General features: G+C 41.8%; 1 protein-coding gene across 2 annotated transcripts; it reads left to right on the top strand.

Annotated features, from left to right (window-relative positions):
• The first annotated feature begins 3,588 nt into the window (after positions 1–3,588).
• CTSC (cathepsin C) lies at positions 3,589–22,206 on the top strand. 2 transcript variants are annotated; one of them, XM_032680016.1, is made up of 7 exons: positions 3,589–3,667; positions 4,558–4,703; positions 14,707–14,873; positions 15,285–15,440; positions 17,515–17,630; positions 20,182–20,313; positions 21,072–22,206. In XM_032680016.1, exons 1-7 carry the CDS (start codon positions 3,604–3,606, stop codon positions 21,572–21,574), a joined length of 1,284 nt encoding a protein of 427 aa, XP_032535907.1. In that variant the 5' UTR covers positions 3,589–3,603; the 3' UTR covers positions 21,575–22,206. The 2 variants fall into 2 exon arrangements, with proteins under 2 accessions (XP_032535907.1, XP_032535906.1); XM_032680015.1 differs by lacking the exon at positions 3,589–3,667 and adding an exon at positions 3,836–4,061.
• The last annotated feature ends 2,288 nt before the right edge of the window (positions 22,207–24,494 follow it).

A 24,494-nucleotide genomic window follows, 5' to 3' on the forward strand; every position in this document is an offset into this window, starting at 1 on the left:
TCTTTCAGAGAAAGTTGGCAGAAAAAATAAGTTGTCAGTGGACACAAGCCAGGCAAAATAACTGAAAGGTGATATTTATGTTTAACTTATGGAATCGCATTTCATTATGATTTCCAACCTTGCAGCATGCTGTGGGAAAAAACGGACACCACTGATGTCCTTCTAAAATTTGGGTGCTTCCACAGCAATTGCAGTGAACAGGGTTTCTTTTCCCCTACTTTCAAGACAAAGTACTGTACATCAAGCTGTACATACACATCCTTCTCACTCTGTTCGCAAAATTAACTCACATAATTGCTAGAAACCGTTTGAATTGTTCCATGTATCAAGTGTCTTACCTTAAAAAACCTGAAGTTTATAGTTGCAATAAATGAATACATATTATCTATCCACCTCCTAAAAACTGCCAGAAGCAGTTTCACTGTGAAGTAAACAGGATGCATTCAATCATGCACAGAGGTATATAGTGCTAAACTGGCTTAAGTACTCTGCAGTAAAAAAAAATATCAAATTTTATAGTGAGATAACGATCATGTATGAAATAATGCTCTGAAAAATAAGTCTTTGAGTACAGCTTTTCACTTTCTAAAAGCAAGCAATTAGGACTTTGCTCTTGCAAAGCCATCTGCAGAACAGCACCGTCTCAGTAAGGAGGTAATTTCAGAGCCTACACAGGATCATGAAAATGCTCATATTCTTGCACCTTTCCAAAACAAGCAAGGGAAAAGGCAGTCCTCAGTTATTTTTTAAAATTAGTCCAATTATACTGCGCTAACAGCTTCATCAGTGGTAGGGATGATGATACCCTGCTGAAAGTGCAGCAGGGTTAAGGAGATATTTTTTATTAGACAGATACAGCTGAAATAAGTGTGTAGCTTTCGTGCACAAGGATTCTTTTTTTCAAATCAGTTTTCCCTAAAATTAGTTCTTTGTGAAGCACTCCAGGCATGTAATCTTTATGTTCTCACCTGTAAAGTGGATGGCTGATTACCACCCAGGTCATGGTCAGCTCCTAAACTAGGTAACTGACTTGACTGAATAACAACCACCCTTGGGATTTTTGCTCCTAAGATTATTTTCAGCCAGTTCATTTCCTCACATCACTACACCATACAGTCACACACCACTTCCGCTTGAACAGTGACAAGTCAAAGGGACCAGGATTGGGACAGGCTAGAAATAAAGGCTTTATTTGTCATTATTTGCCAAAATTTTGTTTATAAGTGAGCTTATCCTCACATCTGCTGTCACCGAAGGAAAATTTGCCTTTTCCCCCATGCAATTCTTGCTGGCTGTGCCAATCCCTGTGAGCAACGAGCCCTGAATCCTTCGCTGAACTGATTCAGCTCACCAACCCAGCAGAAAGCTATTCACCTTCTGGAGAATTTTCGTGGTTTATTTTTGAGGGAATTTCCCTCTCATGACAGTGATTTCAATTACCTTACAAAAGAGATCTGTACGTACCATAGCTATCGGGAGGTTACTACACCAACCACTCCCCTTGGGGACAATAAACCACCACACTGACTTAGTCCCTCCTTGTCTGACTCTCCTCAGTCTCAGGAACCTTGTAAAACACTGACAAACTACAATTTCGGGAGGTCTTATAAGCTTTTTGATAATAATTTGGCTTCAAGTGAGCAGGTAACAGCTTACCTGAGCATAACAGTAAAGGGCAAGTCTGTCACCAAACACAGAAGATGTCCTACGAGTCTCACAAGCAGAGCAATATTAATTTAAGGCAGTATGTCACTGACAAATCCGGGTATGTCATTGCTTGTGAGCTGGGAAGACTTTTTTTTTCCATTGAAGTAGTTAGCTCAGACTTACTATTGGAGAGAAAGCACAGGGACTGCCTTTATTTTACACAGGTAAAATAAATTACAGCTAAGGACCAGAGTTGGAGTGAACTCAATAGGCCCCACTGAACCATCTCTGCCTGTTCTCAGTGACCATTGTACAACCTCATTATGTAAAATACACCTCTATTTTCAATTATCTACTGTGACTCCAAGGCAATTAGAGAAACCCATATGTTTCTGCACAATGACAGTCTGCAGTGGCTACAAACTGAAACTGAAAATTGAGCCTCAAAGCATTGCAAAATGCAAAGAGGCGGGATCATCCAACCAGTGTCATGGGGATGAGATGGAGATACCACAGACCTTTTCTGCTCTTGCAAATAAAACAGGAAGAACTGTAACACAGACCTCCTTCTTCTAAGGTCATTGAAAATATTTGGGTTGCTCTCTGAAAAGGGGGATGCTGCATAACAGCATTTCATTAGAGAGGCTTGATCAGGAATGGCAAGGTACATGCACTTCTATGGCATGTCCAGCAAAATGTAGCTGCCTTTGTAAAAAAACAACCTAGAGCTCTGGTTTTTAGTACCATAACCCTATTAGACAACACAGTCTTAGTGAATTGAAACAGCGTTTATTTTCTTGTCTGTAAAATGGAGGAAATTCTGCTTTCCCAACCAAGTCAGTGCTTTAGGATCCTTGAAAAACTGTCCCAAAACAAGTGTAATGTGTTTTTTATCTCTTCACTAGTCTGAATAAGAACATCTATTAGCTGGTTGCTCTAAGAGTCAGCAGCAAAGTGTCAAATTAATCCTTCCCCAAAAGGCTGAGAAGACAGAATAAAAGCAAAGTGACTGTGGTAAAATAAGGTATTACTTAAATCGGTTAAAATTTACTGATATAATTCCTAATCCCCTGATTTAAATCAATTTAAAAAAATGGACACATAATTTAAACCTAGTTTAGCTCATAAGTGAGTTATTTAAAGCTGTACTGTTGAAATCTGTGATGAGCACCTACATGTAGATTTATACCAGTTTAACAAAATTCGTTTTAAATTTATATCCATAGTTAAGCTAAAGTATCATTTTCATAGCCAACATTTTCATACTATATGCATTTATTGTTCCCTGGAAAGGGGTTTTTTTATATATATATATTTTTTTTAAATTAGGATATATTTACTCATCAGCAAGTATTTTAGATTTCTTGATTGCACATATAGCTTTGGGGATGTGAAAGTAGGCACATTTTGCATCTGGAGAGACAGCAGCAGAAGAACCACTTCCCTGCACACCCAGCTGTGCACTCGGCTACACTCAGAGTCTCACAGTTTGGTGGAGACACCTCTGCCTTAGACAACACCTGTCCCCTGTAAACATTCTGGTTGTTGGATGTACAGGATTTTGCAGATCACTGAAGCTTCCACTTTCAGGGGGGATTTTCCATGCTTTTTGTTGACTGTTGCTGTGTACAAAGGGTCTCAAAGATGGTGCAGGTTTTTGGGTTACATCCCGAGCAGGACTGCTGCCGCGTGGCTTCCAGGCTATGACGTGAGGCTGCTTCAGAAACTCTGAGTGACTTTGTGCCGCTAAACCCATGGCCAACAAGAAGCCTCATCCTCCACAGCAGCAAGACCTGCAGTGACCCTGGGGACCAGCCTCGTCCGGCTGTCCCTCTGCGGGGAACCTCGCGAGTGCCCAGGCTTGAGGCTGGGTAGCGGGACAGGGGATCTGGGCAGGAGGCTGCCCTTTGAGGGAAGGATGCCTTTCGGGGAGGTAGATGGGCTTTGGGGAAGAAGATGCCCTTTGGGCAGGAGGACTCCCGTTGGAGAGGACAACTTTTGGGGCGGGGGACGCTTTTCGGTGAGGAGGATGCCCTTTGGGAGGCAGGATGCCCTTTGGAGACGTGGGCGCCCTTCGCAGCAGAGGACGCCGTTCGGAAAGAACACCCTCCGGGGTGGAGGAGGCCCTGCCCCTCCCGGCGGAGCGCAGCCGGCCCGGGGCGGGCCCGGCCCCGGGGGCGGGGAGGTGGCAGGGCGGGGAGGTGGCGGCGTACGGGCCCACTTCAGCGGAGGCGGCGGGCGCGGTGCGATGGCGGGGTGGGCGCTGGGGGCCGTGGCGCTGGTGCTGCTGGCGGCACCGCCCGCGGCCGTGGTGGCCGACACGCCGGCCAACTGCTCCTTCGCCGACCTGCTGGGCACCTGGGAGCTCCGCGTCTGGCGGGCCGGCGGCCGCCACGGCAACTGCTCGCAGGCGGGTGAGACCGCGGCGGCCCTGGCCAGTTCCCCTTCCCCGCGGAGCCTCGGGTGCCCACAGCCGGTCCGGGAGGGGGAGAGGGTGTTCCGGGGAGCCCGAGGAGATGTGGGCGGGGGGCTCAGCGGCGGCTCCGTGCCGGGAGAGCCCAGAGCCGGCAGAGGAGGCGGGTTCCTGCATGGGAAGTGCGTCTGACCACTTCTGTTTGTTTCGGTTAGGGCTCGACTAGGCCTCTTGATGAGCCCCACCGGCTCTTGCCTGCTCACTGCCCCTCACAGGTGCCTCCCTGCCCAGCTCAGCCTGCCCGGGCAGTGGCTGTGACCAGGAGGAGAGCGTGGCTGCCACAGCTGGCTGTCGGGGGAGCCTGACAGCATCCGGAGAGGTGGAAGTACCGCGCCCCGTGGAAATGCCCGCGAGGAGATTTAGTAGCGGGGAGTTACTATTTAGCTTTTAATCTCTTCCACACAGTAATCGTACTGTAATGATTGTATTTCTTTTAGGGCCTGTGGAGAAAAAAGTGCTTGTCAATCTTCAGAAGTTAGATGTGGCTCAAGATAGTCTGGGCAACTATGGTTTCTTCACTTTGATTTACAATCAAGGCTTTGAAATTGTGATAAATGACTACAAGTGGTTTGCATTTTTTAAGGTGAGTTAACTTGGTGTGTACTAGATCACTGGCTGTTGCTAACATGGCTTATAGTTAGGCTTCTCTTCAGTCCCTCAGTGGCATGGTGGGTCAGTTGGGACACTTACTATATTTGGTTCTCAGGTTTGCCTAGATTACGAGACAAATTTTTTAACATAAGGAAATAGTTATCAGTGCCTGGGTAGGGAGTAATGCCCATATTGGGCATTATCTGAAAAAAATTACGGATACTGCTGCTTTCCTTTCTTGGCACTCTTGAAACAGTTGTAGGCCTTCATGAAGCTAACTCTCTTAGTAGCCAGAATTTTTTTCTTTTTTTTTTTTTGTCCTTTTCTTGCCACTGTGGACCCAAGTGAAATAGCAAACACCATTCCTTTTATCTTTCCTTAGAGATGTTCTCTAATGCATGGAAATTTTGGAGCCTTCTGTTCTCCTTCCTGAAGGATTTATAGGATTCTTTAAATTTTATTTCAGAATACTGCTTTAATATCTCAGGAACCTTTATGCTGCCTATAATTATTCATCTGGAGTAATACTGTTTTCTTCAGTCCCTGTTAATGACTTCATACCAAGCTGAAAACAGTGATGGCAGGCAGGGTGTAGACAGGAGAAAACTCTCTTGTTAAAGGAGTGCTCTGCTGCTGTCCCAGTGAGTGGCATTGTGAGTCTGAAGGGTGGTTTGAAGTAATCTCTGCAGGATAACTTTGCTACCTGGGAGACAGATATGTTTTGCAATAGTTGGTGAATGCAGTCCTGGGCAGGAACAGTGAACATGTTTCTTGGTTTTTTTCAGGAAGCATGATCTTGTGTCTGGCTTCAGATGAGTCAGCAGTAAACACCTAGGCCTTGTCCAAGCACAAAATCACTGAACCTTCACTAGTAGAAGGAAGGTGAAGAAATTACTTTTGCTTTACATCGTCTTTCTAGGTGCCATCATAGATGGTTTATTTTACAGCAGCTGTTTTAAAGTCAGTGTTTTCAGATGTTAAGAAAAGTGATAATCTGCTGTCCCAGGAGAATTGTAATCCTTACTGAACAGAAGTGATGTATAAGGCTTGAATTTAACTACAAGTTCCTTGCAGCTTCCTGTGTGCCAGTTTGAGCTCATGTAAGGTAAAGGACTGTGTAGGCTGTTTAACATAACTAATGGGGAGTTATTTACATGCTCATTGTTGTAGGTTAACCCCAGTGTGTAGATAGGGGTTACCCTGATAAGTAGCAAAGCTCCAATCAGCCACTTACTTGTTCCCCCCCAGTGGAACAGGGGAGAGAATTGGAAGGATAGAAGTGCAAAAACTCATGGATTGAGATAAAGGTACTTTAACAGGTAAAGCAAAAGCTGTGTAGGCAAGCAAAGCACAATAAGGAATTCATTCACTACTTGTCACCAGTAAGCAGGTCTTTAGCAATTTCCATGAAGTGGGTCTTCATCGTGCGTGACTGTTACACAAGAAGGCAGATGTCATGATTCTGGATGTTCCTCTTTTTTCCTTCTTTCCTCAACTGTTATTTCTCCACATGATATTGTACGGCATGGAACATCCCTTTGGTCAGTTGGGGTCAGCTGTCCAGGCTGTGTCCCCTCCCAGTTTCTTGTGCACCCCCAGCCTACTTGCTGGCAGGGCTCTCTGAGGAGCAGGTGAGGCCTCGATGCTGTGTAAGTGCTGCTCAACAATAACTAAAACACCTCTGAATTATGAACACTGTTTTCTTCACAAATTAAAAATGTGACACTATATCAGCTGCTATAAATAACTGTCAAGACTAGTGCACTCTTATAACTGTAAATTTTTAAAATAGGAATGCAGTTTTTAAAAATAAGACAGGGTCTTATACTTGTGTGAGAGAGAAATAACTGATTGACATTCTCATCTGTATAAGACAGTGAAACTAAATTGCTGCTATGTGCACTTCTTATAGCTTTGGCAGGTGATACACCAAAAACTGTATGGATACTGAAAGGTAGTCTAATTGGGCAGAATTGTTCTAAAACTTCTTAGGCAGGGACACATCTATGAGCCTACCTACAGTGGGAGGGCCTCCCTCAAAAGTAGCAGGAATTACTGCCTCTGTGAGGACAGTGGAACACTATGCTATTGTATTTCCATGAACTCATGCTTGAGGTGTCGTGTCTGGCAGGTAGAATTCAGCAGTCGTTGAACTCGTTTGAGGAGAATATAGTTGAACTAGCAGACTGGGAATCCTTAGGCTGATATTTTACACTGAAATACAGAGTGGCTTTACAAGCCAGTATGCTGAGCAGTGAAACAGGTGCTGATTATCAAATTAGTTCTTGTATGTGAGCAATGCAATCATAGAAACAGTGTGGCCTGCTCTGGAACATAAATGGATCTGTTAGGAGCCAACTTGAAGACAGTTGAGAGTCAGAGAAGGCTCTGCTTCTGCTTGTGATGTACCTTGTGAAATACATCCCAGAACATGAGCACTAAGTCAAGTGACCGATAAGTGTTGATTTCTTGTATTGCATTGTTCACAAGAGTAATCTTAAAACAATATACCAAAACTTTTATAGAATAATTTATGTTGGAAGGAACTTCTGGTGGTCGTCTGATTCACCTTGTTGCTCAAAACAAGGCCAGTCAAATCATGTATGTGTCTTAGCCATTTGTGAGCAAATGCATTAATTGTTAGTTTTGCAGTCACCTTTGATATTGAGAAATGGCAAGCTTGTTTGGCTCATTGTTCAGTAGTCGGGAATTTATCAGCAAGACATCTTTAATTTAAAGACTTGTTTTCTTAGGCATTATAGAGAGGATTAGAGCCAAATTCGGTTACCGTCTATTAGTTTTCCTGCTCTAAAGGAAACAATAGATTACCAAGATGCATGTAAAATGTCTGAGAAGGCTGAGAAAATAGCACAACACTTAGTAATTGCATTTTTTTTGCTGCAGATAACTACTTGATGTTATTGGGCAACAACATGCAATGCTGTCTATCTCCAAAATTCTTACTTCATAACCATCAGTGGGGACTTGGAGGGAGGAAGTGGTTCCTTACAAACTGTTTGACTTTGTGACATATTTAGCTGTGCATATCTGTTTACTTTTAATCCAGTAAATACTGCATTACATATGAAATAGAAATACAAAATGTCTAGTCCTGGTAGAAACTAGAAATGTGGTTTTATCTTTCAAATGCAACTAATTCTGTTGTAAGACCATTTTCATCGTCTTCTACCCTGAAGTTTCTAGGGAATAAGTAATATATTCCATTGAATGCAGGCTTCAGAGTTTTTTGAACAATGTTTGCCTATTGTTTAAAATACTCTTACCATTTGCACCTGAAAGTAACATAAACATAGCAGACTTCATTTACTTAGTGTTGGTCATACTTGAGAAGCCTGTGGAGTAAAAAAGGGTAAACTAGAATACTAACTGGCAAGGGCCTTCCTCCCTGGAAATGCAATAAGAGGAAAGCGTAAAAGCAATCTCATAGTATATTGCTTAGCCTTGATCACTGTTGAGTATTTGAAAAGTCATAAGACAAAGTCCCTTTGGAATTCATGGAAGGGAAGAATTTTCTTTGCTGGTAGTCTCTTGCTCTACAACAAGAAGGTACAGAACTAATATGTTTAATATGGAGTAATTTGCTGTTGTTTTTGCTACTTGGTAAAATTACTTAATTCACTCTGAATTAACCTTAGAGTGTGAACATGGTTCTGGAGTTACTGCTTGATTGTGGAATAATTTATTGGTTCATGGAGCGGGTTGTGGTATTGGAACAGCCATAATACAGAAAGCCTTGCATATCTCTTTCCATAGTAGTGGGTTTGAGCTTGTCAAGAAAGTGTTCATTGCTTAAAGGCTGCTCATCAGTTTCAAATTCTTTTTATGTTTCACTAAAGTTATGTGGCTAAAACCTCATCATGGTGGCAGGGCAGAAGAAACGTCCTTTTTATATACGATGGTCCTGTAACTTGTATTCTGTAATGCTCCTGTTCTGACATTGCAGAGAGATGGAGTTGCTTGCCACAATGAAGAGCAGTATTTAAGCCGTTAGTGTAGTCTGTGTGTTTCAGGCATAGAAGTGCCACGGGTGCTAATTGAACTTCTGGTGTATTTCTGCTTCATGTTAAAAAATTAAGCTATTAATTACTGACCAGAATGCTGTGAGCTTGCCTTAAATGGTGGCTTTATCAGAGCTACTGTACTGTGTATATATAGACACAGCCTGTTGGATGATGCATGCATCAGTGAGTTTTTAAGCTTTTTGTTCCTGTGGCTTGCTAAACAGACATCCACTAAGACTTTTGTGGGGCCTCACTATCATTACAAGTTAGTTGTTCTTTGACTTGGGGCCTGTGGGGAAATGATTATATGCACCAAAGGAGTGGATTGAGTGACATTTTTTCCTCAGTTTCCTTTAGTATCTTAAGTAAAGAAACTCTAGCAGTGTTTTATTTCTAACTATCGTTGTATTGCTGTTCTCTCAAGTTTTCCAAGTTAAATGCAGCATCCTACTGTATTCTTGCATTCTGCTTCTGACAAGTCATAGTTATTCTTCTTGCTGTTTGTTTGCAGCACAGAGTAACTTGTTTGTTTTACAGGAATGCTCTTGTTTAATGTGTGCTGCTGAAACATCCTTATACTGAACTTGGATATGAATTTACTCTACTGACTCTTGGCAGAAGCTTGAGCATGTGCTTCTGCTGGATGATACAAGGATTCTTTAGGGCTATGCAATATATAAGGTTTTAAAGTTTTTATTTTTTCCCCGAAGGATGGCAAAAGAAATAGAAACAGCATAACATAAAAGATAGAGTGAGGCTGAAAGGAAAGTTGAGGCAAACTAATTTCAATTATTTATAGCTTTAAGGTATTTATTGCTGAGACTACCACTTTGAGGGAGACAGTGTTGTAAGGTTCTTGCTGTTTGTACCTTAAGCTAACTGGTACTAATTCTGACTTCTGAGATGTCCTTTAGCAAAACCCACAAGTCTGGCATTTTTTCATTTTGAAACAGTATAACCACTTCAGCAAAAAGAAAAAAGTAGATAATAGAATATTCCACCACTCAAATTACTAGTCTTTTCCAGAGTGACTTGGTGATATCTTTGTCACATCCTTTTCTCTCTTCCCCAATGCTCCCAAATTTGGTTAAAATCAAGGACTACCGTTCTGAAATAACCAGCCTCGATATGTGACAGCAGTTAATGTTTAAATTTTGAGATATGAAAAAAAACTGCTGAATTCATTTCATTTCATGTGCTAAAGTAGAAGTGTTAGAGCTGCTAATGCTATTTAATCACTCTGCATATCACTTGAAAGTCAACTTTTAACCTATCTTAGTTGGGCTCCCTTAACTGGTAGTGTGCAACTGCTGCTTCCCTAAAGTGTAAATCTGAAAGCGCAGGTCTCAGAATTTGAGAATGTTCTCTAGAGTAAAGAAAATGCCCCTATAGTTGATACTTGCTTGCATTTTATATTGGGTAGCAAGATACAGTACTTTGTTCTACTAACATAATCTTTTGTATTTTTGTACAGTAGGGCATCTACAAGTCTGCAACTCTGTTCTAATTCAGTGTGTGCTTCCTGTATTAAAATGCATAGCCACACTTGTAAATTTGGTAACAAATGAGTGATAAGTCTTTCCACTAGGCTTAATCACAGAATATGCCAAGTTGGAAGGGACCCATAAGGATCATCTAGTCCAAATCTTGGCCCTGCACAGGACCATCCCAAAGAGTCACACCATGTGCCTGAGAGTATTGTCCAAATGATTCTTGAATTGTCAGGCATGGTGCTGTGACCACTTCCCTGGGGAGCCTGTTCCAGTGTCGAATGACCCTCTGGGTGAAGAACCTTTCTCTAATATCCAACCTAAACTTCCCCTGACACAAATTCAGGCCATTCCTTTGGGTCCTGTCCCTGGTCACCAGAGAGAAGAGATCGGTGCCTGCCTCTCCTCTTCCCCTCATGAGGAAGTTGTACATGAGACCTGCAATGAGGTCTCCTCTCAGTCTCCTCCACGATGAACAGACCAAGTGACCTCAGCCACTCCTCATACAGCTTCCCCTTCAAGGCCTTTCACCATATTCATTGCTCTCCCTTGGATGGGATGCTCTAAGAACTTAATATCTTTCCTATACTGCGGTGCCCAAAAGCTGCACACAATATTCAAGGTGAGGCCACCACCGTGCAGAGCAGAGCGGGACAATTCCCGCCCTCAGCTGGCTGGCAATGCTGTGCCTGATGCCCCTCAGGACATGGTTGGCCCTCCTGGCTGCCAGGGCACTGCTGACTCATGTTCAACTTGCCGTCAACCAGGATCCCCAGCTCCCTTTTTGTGGCACTGCTTTCCAGCATCTCATTCCCCAGTCTGTACGTACATCCAAGGTTGCCCCGTCCCAGGTGCAGGATCTGGCACTTCCCCCTTGTTGAACTTCCTATGGTTGGTGATTGCCCAGTCCTCTAAGTGTATAGGGTAGTCCCGCCCCCTGGAACTCAAGTTGGCTTTTTGCCCAAGCACTGCTTAAGTTGAGAACATTAGATGTAAAAGGGAATGGGCGGGCAACCTGTGTTTGTAGCACTGCTGAGTCCCTGTTAAAATAACGTTTCCAATAAGGTCTCCATCCTTTTGTGCTTTCCCCTTAGTGAGATTAAAGATTTAAAGAAAGCTTTAAACAATTATGTTTTTTTACTGGGACTAGAAGTGAATATGCAGATAGATTGTCATGATGACCAACACAGGAAAGCTGCTATTAAAAGTATATTGCACCAAAAACTTTACCTGGGGTTCAGGTATCTGACAGCAGTCTTCGAAGTCTAGTTGCATGAAGCCTTTTAAGGTTAATGTTGTTGGAGTGGCTTGGCTAAATTCTGGCATTAGGCAAAGTTGCATGAGTTGTCAGGCTTGAGAAAAATACGCATTTGAAATAGAATTAAAGCTTAAACCTCAGAATTGGAACTGTTGAATATATTTCGTGCCTTTTTACAGGAGTTGTCCTAGGCTGGTCAGATCACTGGATGCAGTTTACTTAATGCTGCGGATGTGAGCATTGGCTGATGGAGTTACCACGTGGCATGGTTGCAGTGGTCTCAATAACTCAGAAATGAAAGCCATCATCTTAGGTCTGCAGAGAAAATGCATGCAGCAGTTGTCCAGCAGTTGCTGGTGATCAGAGCGGTGTGGCTGTTGTCCTCCATGAAGGATGCTGTTATAGGATGGGTTCTGTGGATGTTTTAGGTGCTGTGCTGGCAGCTTCTTTGGGGTCTGATGTTAAAATTCACATCCACCTGAGTCAGCTGTTGTTCATGCAATGGTGCCGTGTCCCTGTATGATCGTTATTTGGACAGGCATACTCATAGTCAGTCCTCTAGAACCATTACACTGGTACAGTCAGATTTGCCAGATCAAATCTCTCAGACCTTCACTGGTACCAGTAAGAAATGCTGCCTGTGGTTTTAGAAATGATGTACTGATTTGGTGGTTTACCTTCTGGTAGTAAGCAGTGGGTGTCATTGTCATGGCACCTATGACAATGCTACCCCATTTTATTTCTTCTAACGTGTGGCTCACTGGGTAATTAACTGGCTTGTGGAATTGAAACATAAATATTGGAGTTTTTTTAAAGGTTTCTCTGTCACTTCGCTGCGTCAGTGGCTCTCAATTACAAGTCAGAGGGGGAAAAGCAAATTGGGACCTTTCAGGTATATTTTCATTTCCTAGCTGATTGTGCATCTTTGAGGTTAAATTCTCTTTATCCAGGTATCATTTGATGTGCTATGGTCTCAAAGTCTCTGTGTCCCCTTTTTAAAGTCAGTTCAGTAGTATCTTATAGTCTGCCAGTCTACAAAAAGTTAGCTACAGAGGATTTGAAATGCCTAATTTTAGGCTTCTACACAGACTGTCTGAAATTGGCTTTTGTGTCTTGAGGCATTGCCACTGACTGTCGTCTTACCCCCTTCCTAGTTTTGCTGATATGTATGAACTGAAAGAACAGTGTAAGAAACTTGCTAAATTCACTTTCCCAAAAGATAAGTTGCATAAATGTTGTGAATGGTATTCTGGTTTATCTACATCTTCTAAAAAGCAATGAATTTAATCTCCTGGAAAAGGACAGGGATTTTTAGGAGAGAAAAACAAAACAGGGGAAAAAAAAGGCATTTTGTTGTTTTCATTTGCTAGTTAGCAGATGTCTTCATGAAAAAAAAGGCAACGAGTTAAGTCCTAAATCTAATTTAATTTTTAATTTAATTCAGTATAACTGTATACTAGGCAGGATCTGTGTCTGATTGTTGCAGGAAGCAGGCCTGTTCCTCTAATCTTCACATATTTAGATTGAAGGCCTTTGTTTATCGAGAATAGCTGTACTTGGTCTTGTTATAATCTGTGGCAACTTTTACATAAAAGAGACAGGTATTAATTTAATGCTGTTGAGTAGAGCCAAATAAAGTGATCTCATGGTAAATTATAGATGTAAAGTCACTAACCTGTTGCTTTTGGGTGTCTGGATTTCTAGCACTCCTGTTGTGAAGAGGGTATTTCTCAAATCGTCTCTGGACCTTGCCCTTGCTATGTGGCCAAGTGTAGTTATATCCTATATTGCACAATCTTGAACAGTAAGAGAGGATGAATAGAGCAAGGCGACAGCTCAGCTTCCTAGTGCCCCCATGCTGCTCCAGTCAGCAAACTTGCTTGCCTTGCTAGACAAGCAGGAGTGTGGATATGAAGCCTCTGCAACCTCCAGACTGGAGACAAAGCAAATTCCTGTTCTAAAACAGAGAATTAGCCTTTAATTTTATTCCTTTGATCGATAAACTTAATTATTTCACTACATGTTCTCCTTCAGATTTCCCACAAAACCTGTACAGAGTCACAATCCCCCTGTCTCTTTAATTACTCATTTCCATCTTGGGGCATTTCTGTCACCAAAACCCACCACTTCCTTCAGTAAAGAAGCTGAGCAAGCATTTTGTTGAAACATAGTTCCAAAATCTCTGTACTGTTGTACATGCGCAACTCCAATGAGATTTAAGGAAGTGTTTTTGGACTAGGAAACTTATTTTTGTGATTAGAAGAGTAAAGTTAAAGCTTTTGTTGCATGGGATTTTCAGGCTCCTTTGTAGTTTAATACAAAACAGGCTCTAACCTTGAGAGATGAGTAATGAGTAAAGAGCCACACGCCCCCTGCCCCATCCTGAGACAATCTGCTGTCAGAGAATTGCTAATTCAGAAAGCTTAGGTAACTGGGTAAAGTGTTAGTGCTAACTGTTGTATGCAGACACATTTTACTGAATACGTAACATTATTACTCTTCAGTACTAAAATGAAGACTTGTGTGAACAGGGAAGTGTTAGGACTCAGGACTTGAGACCTTAGTAACACTCTCCTCACTGCCAACTTTAAATGAGTTGTTCTCAATGGATCATCATTTCATACTGTTTCATTTTGATAGTTCACGTGAAGTTGTTTCTTGATGCTGTACCATCACAGCTCAAGCTTTAAGCAGTTGCAGGAAGTCTCATCTTTGGTTCTGACTTGTAAAACAAAAACAGTACATAAATTACACACAAATAAATATAGAAATAGTACACGTTTCCCTGAGAGGTTACTGGATGAGAGAAACTTGCTATCCTTCCTGTGTTTGAGTCCTAGTTTCTCAAACTTCTGAAGTAGTCCTGAGTTAGCTTGACTAGTCACATATGTGAAGCAACAAACCTCAGGGCCTTGAAGAGAAGGGTAAATACTAAGAGGTCTTTTGCATCTTACTGAGGAAGTAACTGTTGAACCCAAACAACTAGCACCTGTTAGTTGATACTGATATTAATGCATGCTTTGTTGCTAATAGTGCAAGTCACAACCTGATTGTCTTCTGCAGTGATTTGATAAGTATCAGTTTCATTTATCTACTTAACCTCTGGAGTATGTGTTTGGTCACTTCCTCTGAAACACAGGCAAGAAGCAGCTGAGTGGGTGGGGAACTGCTGTTAGGCTAACAAATGCATCTGCTCAACACCGGCATAACTTCTTCACATTACAGTACAAAAAGGAAGGCCAGAATGTAACCAGCTACTGTAATGAGACTCTACCAGGATGGGTACATGATGTACTTGGCCACAATTGGGCTTGTTTCATTGGACGGAAGATTACTTCATCTCCTTCAGATGTTCACATAAACGAGCTGCCTCTCCAGAAGCCCAGGGGAAGGTAAGCAACAGATAAGTGAGCTTTTACTGGAATAAAATGTTTCATAACTGTCCTTCGGGTTTTAGCTAAAACCATAAGGACCAATTCTGTTACTGAGGGCAAAGTTAATACCAGTTATAATGTTGGAAATAAAACCTGAATGCACTAAAACAGGAGCTTGTGGCTGTCACATCAGAGTTTCTCCTGTGGCGAAGCTCAGTTACAAAACTGGCATGTCTAAGCAAGATGATTATATCTAATCAGTCTCAAGTTTAAGGAACTTTGCCTTGATCCAATATTTCTATGTTTCTTTATCAGTACCTACCACAAGACACTTCCAGAGTTAGTCTTTTACATATTGAGTTTAGAGAACACCTTTATTTTTCAATCTGTCCTTTTCTTACTGTTTTATTTGGTTGCTTTTGTTTGCAGACTTTCAGGCAGGCGTTATGTGCACAACTCTGATTTCGTAAATGCTATCAATGCTCACCAGAAGTCATGGAGAGCGGCAAGATACAAGGATTATGAGCATTTTGCCCTGGAAGAACTAACTAGAAGAGCTGGGGGTCTCTATTCCAGAGCTTCAAGGTAGTTGAAACAAAACAAAACCTTTTGTTTTGCCATAAACCTTGCTGCTGCCAAGACTCTGCTTATATTTGTCCTGGCGCTTTCTAGCTGTGTTTTGGCTTGTAGGTCAGATGTTTAATCAATTTTCAGGGCCTTCCAGCTCATAGTCATGGGGTGCCAACATAGTTTTCATTTGAATGATTATTCTGAGCATCTATCATCTCAAGCAGTTGAGACAAATAGAGTAACCTACCCTTTAATCTTGCCCAGTAGCTCACTGCTGAATTCATATGTACAGGGAAGAAGTGGGACAGTCTTGGTTGTCATCTCACTCTCGTGTCTGCTCATCAGCTGCTTGCCACAGTCAGGAGTTTCTGCTTGTACTTTGTCCTGGTTCTGCTAGTTCATAATTGCAATTAAAAAGCAGTGAACTGCATTCTACCATTAAACATAAAGATTTCTGAGGGAATGCCCTGGTTACTTTGATAATTTGCCATACCTTCAACAGGATGCTCTAACAGGAGTAGTGTCTCAGTGAAGAAGCATGAAAGCAGCCCCAAGAATGCCTTCAGGGTCTTGCAGATCACTGAGCAGAGAGCAGTAATGGGGATTTGTACATCATCCTCTAGATTAATTTGCAAACTAGAGTTCTTTGATCTGAAGATTCTCTTTTTACAGCTTTCTACCTTCTTGGCATTTTTGCTTTTTTCACTCTTGGTATTCCTGTGAGTAGGAATGCTACTTAGTTTTCCAAACTGTGGCAATTCTGTGTTGTAGAAGAAGGTCCTGCTCTACAATAAAACTGCTGATTTGTGTGGGATAATTATGCAGATTATCATGAGACAGAACTCGCCTTGTAGATCATCTTCAAATACAGTAAACTACTTGGTAACAATAACTTGTTGCACCCATACTGTGCCATGATGGTATTTGGTTGGCCCTCTCCTGCTTTCAGAACAGATTCCAGTGTCTGGTATTTGTGAATGGCACCTAAGGACAAGCATTGAGTTATGTGAAAGCTGAATGCAGAAAGCTCTTGGCTTGCTGATGTATGAGCATCACTTGGCTGCAAGTGGTAAATGAGGAAAGTAACATTCAATACTTCTTCAATAGTCACAGTAAAAACTTGCTCCAGAGAAGTTTCTGAGACAAGTGGTACTACATCTAGTGAAGTGCTGATGTAAGCCCTGTCTGTCTGCAGTTAAACAGTCTGTAGCTGCTGTCAGTGCATGCTGCCAAGACAAGGTGCCTTCTGCAGTCAGATATTCTACATACCTCGTGATGGCAGAGGTGTAAAATATCTGCTACAGAACTGTGTTGCTGAGTGACCCTCAGCACTTCAGATGAACACAAACGTATTTGACTTCAGCAGCTTGTAGATGTTAAGGAAACGTCCCTGTTTGACCATCCAGAAGCCACTCTGGCAGTCACTCTCGCAGCACCTGAGCTGGAACTGAGGTCCCTTTGCAGCTACAGACCTCACACTCACACAGTCAGACCAGGTTTCCTTCCTGGCTTGACCCCAGGTTTCCCATAGCAGAGTCTCAGATGGCCAGATACATAAAATAATTTAAACTTGATGCAATAACTAAATAACAAAATAACAGCTCAAGCTGCTACTTCTGTGGAGGGGCCCCAAACAAAGAAACCCTGAGGCTTTTATCCACTCACAGGCTAAGCGGTGAAAATCTGGACTCCTCGGCTCCTGCCGTGTCTCTGAGTGTCCGATGTGGCTTGGCCGCAGGTCCCCAGGCCCTTGGTTATGCAAAGGCCTCTCGTCTAGGCCACTCAGAACTCAATCTGCAGCTGGCACTGCGGCTTGCAAACTGAGCTTCCTGTACTGAATGTGTATTCCTCAGCAGTGGATAGTTCATCATATAGTTCCATCAGGGAGCATATTTGAGTAGATCTTGCATCCTGCTGAAACTAATCTCTTCAGATTGACACCCACTCAGTTTAGATGGAGACTATTTCAAATTGCATAGTGTGAAGTAAGTCCAACTAGTAGAAGCCAGAAGATGAAAACTGAGTGTTATGTAGTTGTTTCCTTGTCTAGAGCGTGGTATGTTTCTCAAAATCATTTTCTCCTCTTCAGACCAAAGCCTGCACCTCTAACACCTGAATTACTAAAAAAAGTTTCAAGCTTGCCAGAATCCTGGGACTGGAGAAATGTGAATGGTGTCAATTATGTCAGCCCTATTCGGAATCAAGGTAAAAAATGAATAAAAGCTCTGAATGAAATGCTCTAGTGCTCTTTTGATGTACTTCATAATTTGCTGTTAACAAGAAGGATTTGTCAAGTGTCTTACAGTTGACAGATTGCACCTTTACTACGAATAACCTGTGGAAACTGATTGGAGTCCTGGCTACCAACACTACTGAAATAGGTGATGGTACTGGCTTATCCAGACAGCAGTGTAGCTTGCTGGAGTGAAGGCCAATTACCACAGAACCCTGTATAAAGATAGCTCTCAAGTTTTGTCCAATCCATCTCAGCCACAGTTTTCTGTGCACTCACTGAACTGATGTACATCCAACTCTTTCCCTAATTCTTGCTGATGGCAAATTATCATGCAGCTTTAATGAATAAACCCATGAAAATTGCTTATATTGCCTCCAAGTCTTGCCACCCTGCTAAATTTAGGAGTTACTTAAATCGTTAGTTGCAAGAGGAGGCATTAGTCTCTGTGAAAATTGTGGACACGGATAAATATAGAATACTGATAAAACTATTTTTTTTTCTTTGCCCTGTGATAGGGAATTATTTAGCTTAAAGTAGAATAAAAAGGATACCATGCCGGTATATGTGTATTCTCTAGGAAGTGCTTTTATAGCACTGTGGTGTGAGAGACATGAATTAGATGGTTAGACCTGAATTAATGGAAGCCAGAAGTGGACTCAGTTAATGTGTCCCTTGCCTGAACTACCATTTCCAAATAAACTTGCATCTTCTGGTAGTTATCTAGTTACAACTTTTTGGGGAAGGGAACATAACATTAGCATGGTGGGGGAGCAGTTACTTAAATCACTGATCCCTCATTTATGGGTTAGTTGTTCTGTCAGCTGGGCTCCTGGTAGCAGAAGAAGCATAGGAAGGCTTGTGGGAGTTCTAGCTTGCAAGCTGATACATTGCATCACTGGAAGATGGCAACAGGAAATTATATGGTCCTGTGTAGGTGTGAGTCCTCTACTTTCTCCTGGTGTGAACTGTGAATATACCAAAGGCTCTTTTAGCTGCCAGACAATTGAATGCTTAGTTCCAAACTTACCCTTTCTCCAGTATGTTGCTTCAGAGTTTCTCTAAATGAGAGCTACTCTGTTGTTTCCAATAATAAAGCTTCCTACACTTTTCTTGTAATCTAAAAGTCCATGCTGAGTATGTTAAATGTCTGTGGAATATCCATTCTGCTCTATCAAATTAGTATTTTAGCTTTCAGGCTTTAAAAAGAAAAATAAACAAACAAAAAACCCACACACAAACAAAACCTCCAAAAGAGGTCAGTCTGTGAGCCTCGTAAATGCCACTGGGGTAGCAGGAGAGAAATTTAGCAGCAAATCCAATGGACTGAAATGGTTGTGTGAATTGTATTTCTCACATTTTTGCACACAAGATGCAACAAAGTGTTCAGTGTGGCCCATCTAAGATGCTGTGACTGTACAGTGAGTGGGTGACATCTTTCACTGCTTCACTTTGCCCTGCTGGGCAAAGGAGTGTTCATGTTCAGGCTGATTTTACCCCTTCTCTTCAGAGATACATCTGAGTGAAGGTGCAATTTCACAAAATCTTACTTTTGTAATAGTTCTGCTTTTATACACCTACACAGTTCAAGAGAAAGTATTTTGTTTTGTTCCTCAGGCCTCCCTTGTTTTCATAGCTCTGCAATATTTGACTTTCCTGCTGTCAGGAAACAAAAGGAAATTGTGGACCTTGGTGACAATCAGTAAATAAAATAGGACCCCATCCAAGTAATTGTTCCTCCCTGTGATGCTTGTCATTCCACTTCTAAAGGTTTTTATATGTGAAAGGAAGGTTCTAGGAAGTGAAGAGGCCTAAAGCTAGAAGCATTACTAAATTTTGATGCAAAAGTAAGGAGACTTAACTCTCTGCCAGGAAACCAAATGGAAGTTAAGGTGCCTCTGAAAAGCCAGCGTACAATTACATGCCCTTGGAAAGCAAGGGGAGCTGGAATGAATTCTCTATATCAAACTCGCTATTTATACTACTAGTCTCTAAAAGTTGGTTGGTTTAGGGGTAGCTGGAGAGGTGGAATATTTTTTCAACTGGAGATTACAGGACTAAATCCATTGGTAGGTTGAAATAAGAACAATAATGTCAGCATTCACTTCAAATAGTTCATTGCCACTTAGCATATGTACTCCATAAAGGGTTGTTGTCTGAGGCGGTAGACTGAGACTTCTCTGCCCTGGTAATGTGGTCCCTGTAGGTTCATTCTGAAGGAATAGCATAATAGGATAGCTCTTAAAAGGTACTGCTGAAAAAACACTGAAGAGCAGTATGCTGTCTCTTATTCTTGCATAAACTCTGTGTTCCTTCAGAAGTTGTTAGAAGTGGGTTTTTTTAGTTGCGTGCTTAAAAGCTAAATGTAGATATAAAGTTTCTGCTCCATTGGTTTTTAACTTCTAATCACATCTGGTAGGTTTTGACTCAGTGGACTCTAGGAATTAGTTGTACCTGACTAGGTGACTAGCCTTGTTTGCGTTACTGACTGCTCTTCATGGTTCCATTTTCTTCCCTTCTTAGGCTCATGTGGCAGCTGTTACGCATTTTCCTCCATGGGCATGCTGGAAGCAAGAATACGTATCCTTACAAACAATACTCAGAAACCGATCTTTAGTCCGCAGCAGGTTGTGTCTTGCAGCCAGTATTCTCAGGGTAAGCGTGCTGGTATTTACAATGACAGCTTTCAAGTTTTGATAATGCTGCAGAAGGAGAGCGTGTATGAAAAACTTCTGTGCCTTCTCCATCACACACAATTTAGTTTTTTCATAAAGTTTTTGGCAGGCTATACTTTGTAGTACTTTTTTATTTTTTTAAAGATTGCAGGAAAAAATTCCAGAGTTGTCAGTCCACCTCTTTGTGGGATGGATGATGGGATTGAATCAGGAGCAGGTGGCCTCATGCTTGGGATGTTACTGGTTTTTAGGTAGATCTGCCTGTGACGTGGGGAGTATCTAAGGAGTAGGGCTCAAAATTTAGCTAAATTGCAATGCGTTCCTAGAAAGAATGGAACTAAATATTCTTCCAGTAGCATATTTAGAGGGAGGAGGAGCATACAAGGAGGGGGAGATGAGCAAAAACAATGACTCAAGCTTTCTGGAGGACTGTATGCTTATTAGTCAGGTCTTTGTACTGCATGTAACTAACTGCTCTTCCTGATGGGGATTGTCAGGAGCAATTGAATGAGAAAGGTGTCTATGTATTAACGTTCCCAGTATAGTTCCCACAAATGGGAATTTTGCCTTGTGTGTTACAGAAGGCTAGCTACAGCTAGCTAGAGTATTAGGATTGTCTGGGTCTCTGCAGTGCATGTTCAGTAGTATATCTGAAAGTATTCCAAAAGATATAAGTAGGAGAGGCTCCCACCTCAAATAACTCTCCAAGGTAATAAGCACATATTTTTTTTTGTTTAGGTTGTGATGGTGGCTTCCCATATCTCATTGCTGGAAAGTATGTTCAAGACTTTGGTGTGGTGGAAGAGGACTGCTTCCCTTACACAGGCCAAGATTCTCCATGCCTTTTCAAACGCAGCTGTTACCACTACTACACTTCGGAGTACCACTACGTTGGTGGTTTCTATGGAGGCTGCAATGAAGCCCTGATGAAACTTGAGCTTGTTCAGCATGGGCCAATGGCTGTTGCCTTTGAGGTTTATAATGATTTCATGCTTTATAAAGAGGGGATCTACCATCATACTGGGCTGCAAGATGACTCAAATCCTTTTGAATTGACCAATCATGCCGTCTTGCTGGTGGGCTATGGTGCAGACCCAGAAAGTGGTGAGAAATTCTGGATTGTGAAGAACAGCTGGGGCACCTCATGGGGAGAAGATGGTTACTTCAGAATCCGCCGTGGCACTGATGAATGTGCAATTGAAAGCATTGCAGTGGCTGCAACTCCTATTGCAAAATTATAAATGTAGAGGTCTTCATCCAGTGCCTTGTCCTGAGCCATATGAACATACCAATTGTTGAAGACTATGGTTAAAATCTATCCCCTAGCTTGAACAGGACAGCTTTAATGAGTTTTTCCAGAACAGAGCCATTTTTCCTATAAGAGAGGATGAACACTGTTAATTCTGCTCTATGCACTGAAGGCTTCCTCTTGAGTCTGATGGTAGATGACATAGAATGGCTGTTTTGGTAGCAGTGGTGATTAGTTATTCATCACTAGATATGCATTTTCAGTTACCAGTTGCATTTTTTTCCATGGACAATCTTGACCTTCAGAGCTCAGAGGGAAGCGTCTGCTGTGGTAATCTGTAACTGCTTTGAAAGGACACTGTAGTGCCTTACTTCTCAGAAATCAGGAAGTCACTGCAATTTAGAACAACTGTGTGGATTGGGGAGGGAATGGGCAATTACACTGATTAAAAGGAAATTTTAAAGCTTAAAGTGTCCTGTAAAAACTGCATGTCAAACCCTTATGACAATAGAAATCAATTCTATGTTTCAGGCTGTTACTGAATGTTCCAGGTCTGGATTTTATTGCTGTGCTTTGCAATTGATCATTTCAGAGTTCAATAAAAATTACCCCACTCCTATAGGAGTTAGTTTTTGTGGAAGAAATTGCTTCTTTGGTGACTTGTCTCTGTAAGCTTCTTGTCAAGAACTTTTTGCTTCAGCAGGATATAAACTGATGGGAAAGGAGGATGAGAGAGGAGAGGAACTAATAATCTTACAGCTGAAGCTGAGATACCACAACAGCATCGAGCAAGTTGTCCAGGCTGTGGATATGGGACGATTCATTGAGTAAATTTGCTAATTCCCCAGTAATCCTGCTTTAGACTTTTCTGTTAATCTCTTGCCCTATTTCTTTCAAATACGCAAGGTAGAAAAATAGAATTGAGGAGGAGAATTGCAACACTTGGAATTAACCATTTCTGAGCTGCAATACAGTACTTGGTTAACACAGCACTGGTCTTTGCTGTTCTCCACTTGAGTAAACAAGAGTGGCATAAAACCCCTGTTTCATGGGTAGAAGTTGACTTCTTCAGTAACCTGTTAAAATGTGACCAAAGCATTTCTATGCAACATACAGTCTTATAAGTGGGTTTTTTTAGGTGTAGGGAAGTTTATAAAATACAGAAAAATGGAAAAGTCATCTGTAATCAAAATATCTCATTTAACTTACAGGGGAAAACTTCCTTTTACTTCAGTAGCAGAATTTCACGGGAACTCCGTGACTCTAGTTTGCTCAAGTTGAGGGGCAGGGGAAGGATAGCTTCATAGACTTGGCTTTCTTCAACCCCCTGCCAAAAAATATCAAGTCAATATTGGAAATTTAGAACTTGTGTTTTTCCAGAATTGGAACAAGGACTTCCAAAATAGCTCATATTCTGCATTGGATTGTTTTAGCTGAGGGAATTGGGGGGCAGGGGAAGACCAGGGCACTTGTTCTTTCCCACTTGGATTATTTGGTGTTACTTGAAAACTGAGAGGCCCATTAAGAAGTAAATTCCTTGCAGAAGACGGTTCTCTCTGTGTAGGTGACCTGCAGGTTTGTCCTACTACCTGTGGGGTCGCTGTGGTTTCACTACACAGATAATGCATTTTGAATATCCTGTGCGTTTGGAAGTGTCAGTTCTTAATAAGCAAGTATTTTCATGAAGTTATGGCTTTGTGCTAGGTTCTTGGATTTCTTTAATAGCACATGAGATTAGCTTGAGAATAAGGATACAAAAGCTAGATGTTTTTTTCTACTGTCTTTTAGCCATTAGGAAATCAACTCATTATCATAAAACTGTTGCTGACACCTATGGCACAGTACGAATGTAAAAGCACTTAGTATTCACCATGCGTTACATCATGTTAGCTACATGTGTTTTTTGAATAATACTGTATGTTATTTTCTTAGCCATTCCCACCTCTGTCTGTCACTGCATGTGTGTGGCAGCTGCACCGGTGCTATTGTGAAGATGGGAGAGTTCCTAGAGTGGTCTGTCACTGTCACTGCCCCCAGCGACTGTCACCAGACATACTTGTTTGCCTCCGGCTGACTGCAGTTATGGGAACATCCTTGTTTTCTGTATTCCAGAGTTGCTCAGAGGAATGTCAGTCAGCCTGATGGAGCTGGTATGTGGCCAACATGACATACTTAGATTCTCGACTTTTATTTGGGACTGTGGGTCAAGTACAGAAAGTACAATCAGGGGCCACAGGCTGAAGATCAACCAGAGCGTTTCCTTCCTGCAGGCCAAAAGGGATGCAATTGCAGGAGCTGATAAACCTTAGGAGTGAGGAGGTACCACACTCTACTTTGTGATGGTGCAGGCTGTGACACAGCTTCACCTACTAATATCCTTTCAGCTCCTCAGAAGTTGCAGAGTGGGACTAAGCTTGGCTTAGGAGTACAGAAGACTGGAAACTAACTACTGCCAACAAAATGGAAATGAGTTTTTCTGCAACTTTGCTTTTTTCTAAGAGTTATAGTTTGTTTATATGGCTTCTACCTGTAAATGATGTGTTAACTGAAGTAGCTTAAAAATGGGAAAGATGCTATTGCTCAGGAGCACACTTGCAGAGTTGGCAAATGGATCTTGAAGTGAAGAAGTAGAGACCCAATATATTAAACTTAACATGGAAGGTTTTAAGATAATGTCATAGCTGATAAATACTTACAAGGGAAACACAGCTGATCATCAGCCTAGCAAATAGAGATATTAAAAGTTTAATGTTTTGAAAATTAATACATACAGAGGATAAATAAGCTATAGCTGTTTAAAAGGGAATGTAATAATTCCTTAAAAACGATGAAGGGCTGTAGTGGAGTCTCTATCACTGGAGTGGGGGGATTTCCCAGTTTGAACACTGCCCCTGACAACAGAATTGCTCAAG

This window comes from Chiroxiphia lanceolata, chromosome 2, assembly GCF_009829145.1.
Source record: "Chiroxiphia lanceolata isolate bChiLan1 chromosome 2, bChiLan1.pri, whole genome shotgun sequence".
Classification (NCBI taxonomy): Eukaryota; Metazoa; Chordata; class Aves; order Passeriformes; family Pipridae; genus Chiroxiphia; species Chiroxiphia lanceolata.